The sequence below is a fragment of the Buceros rhinoceros genome, unplaced genomic scaffold (genome assembly GCF_000710305.1).
Source record: "Buceros rhinoceros silvestris isolate BGI_N320 unplaced genomic scaffold, ASM71030v1 scaffold3402, whole genome shotgun sequence".
NCBI classification, from domain to species: Eukaryota; Metazoa; Chordata; class Aves; order Bucerotiformes; family Bucerotidae; genus Buceros; species Buceros rhinoceros.
Window position 1 is genome coordinate 4,490 of NW_010396984.1, and position 380 is coordinate 4,869.

The 380-nt window shown below is 61.6% G+C and overlaps 1 protein-coding gene across 1 annotated transcript in view; it reads right to left on the reverse strand.

Annotated features, from left to right (window-relative positions):
* Positions 1 to 54: 54 nt before the first annotated feature.
* The window catches only part of RANBP10 (RAN binding protein 10), a gene marked incomplete at its 5' end in the record, with an annotated part of 53,541 nt that continues 53,215 nt past the window's right edge, over positions 55 to 380 (reverse strand). The window contains 1 exon segment of the mRNA XM_010146055.1: positions 55 to 380. This exon segment is cut by the window's right edge and continues 4 nt beyond it. Coding sequence (XP_010144357.1) covers positions 330 to 380 — 51 coding nt within the window.

A 380-nucleotide genomic window follows, 5' to 3' on the forward strand; every position in this document is an offset into this window, starting at 1 on the left:
AAACAACAAAAATCAAAAAAAAGAACCCCCCCGGCGTCAGCCAGCGCCACGTTAGAACCACCAGCGAAACGCTGGGTGCCGCTGGAGCCACAGCGACGGTGGGAGACCGGGCCGACCTACCAGTGTTCCCGGGTTCCCAGGTTCCTGGGGTGAGGAGCAGCCCCGTGGTGAGGGACGCGCTCCGTCCTTTCGCAGGCAGTGTGTGAGTGTGTGCTGGAGGGGGTGGTGGCAGGGAGGTCAGGCTATCGAACGAGGTGGTGGTGGAGAGTGGCAGCCATGGAGGGTGAAGGGCAGCACTCCACGATGTCAGCTCCGTCTTGCTCTGGTGGCTAGTGCAAATAGTCATCTTCTCTGGCAAAGGAGCAGGAGCCCAAGCCCAC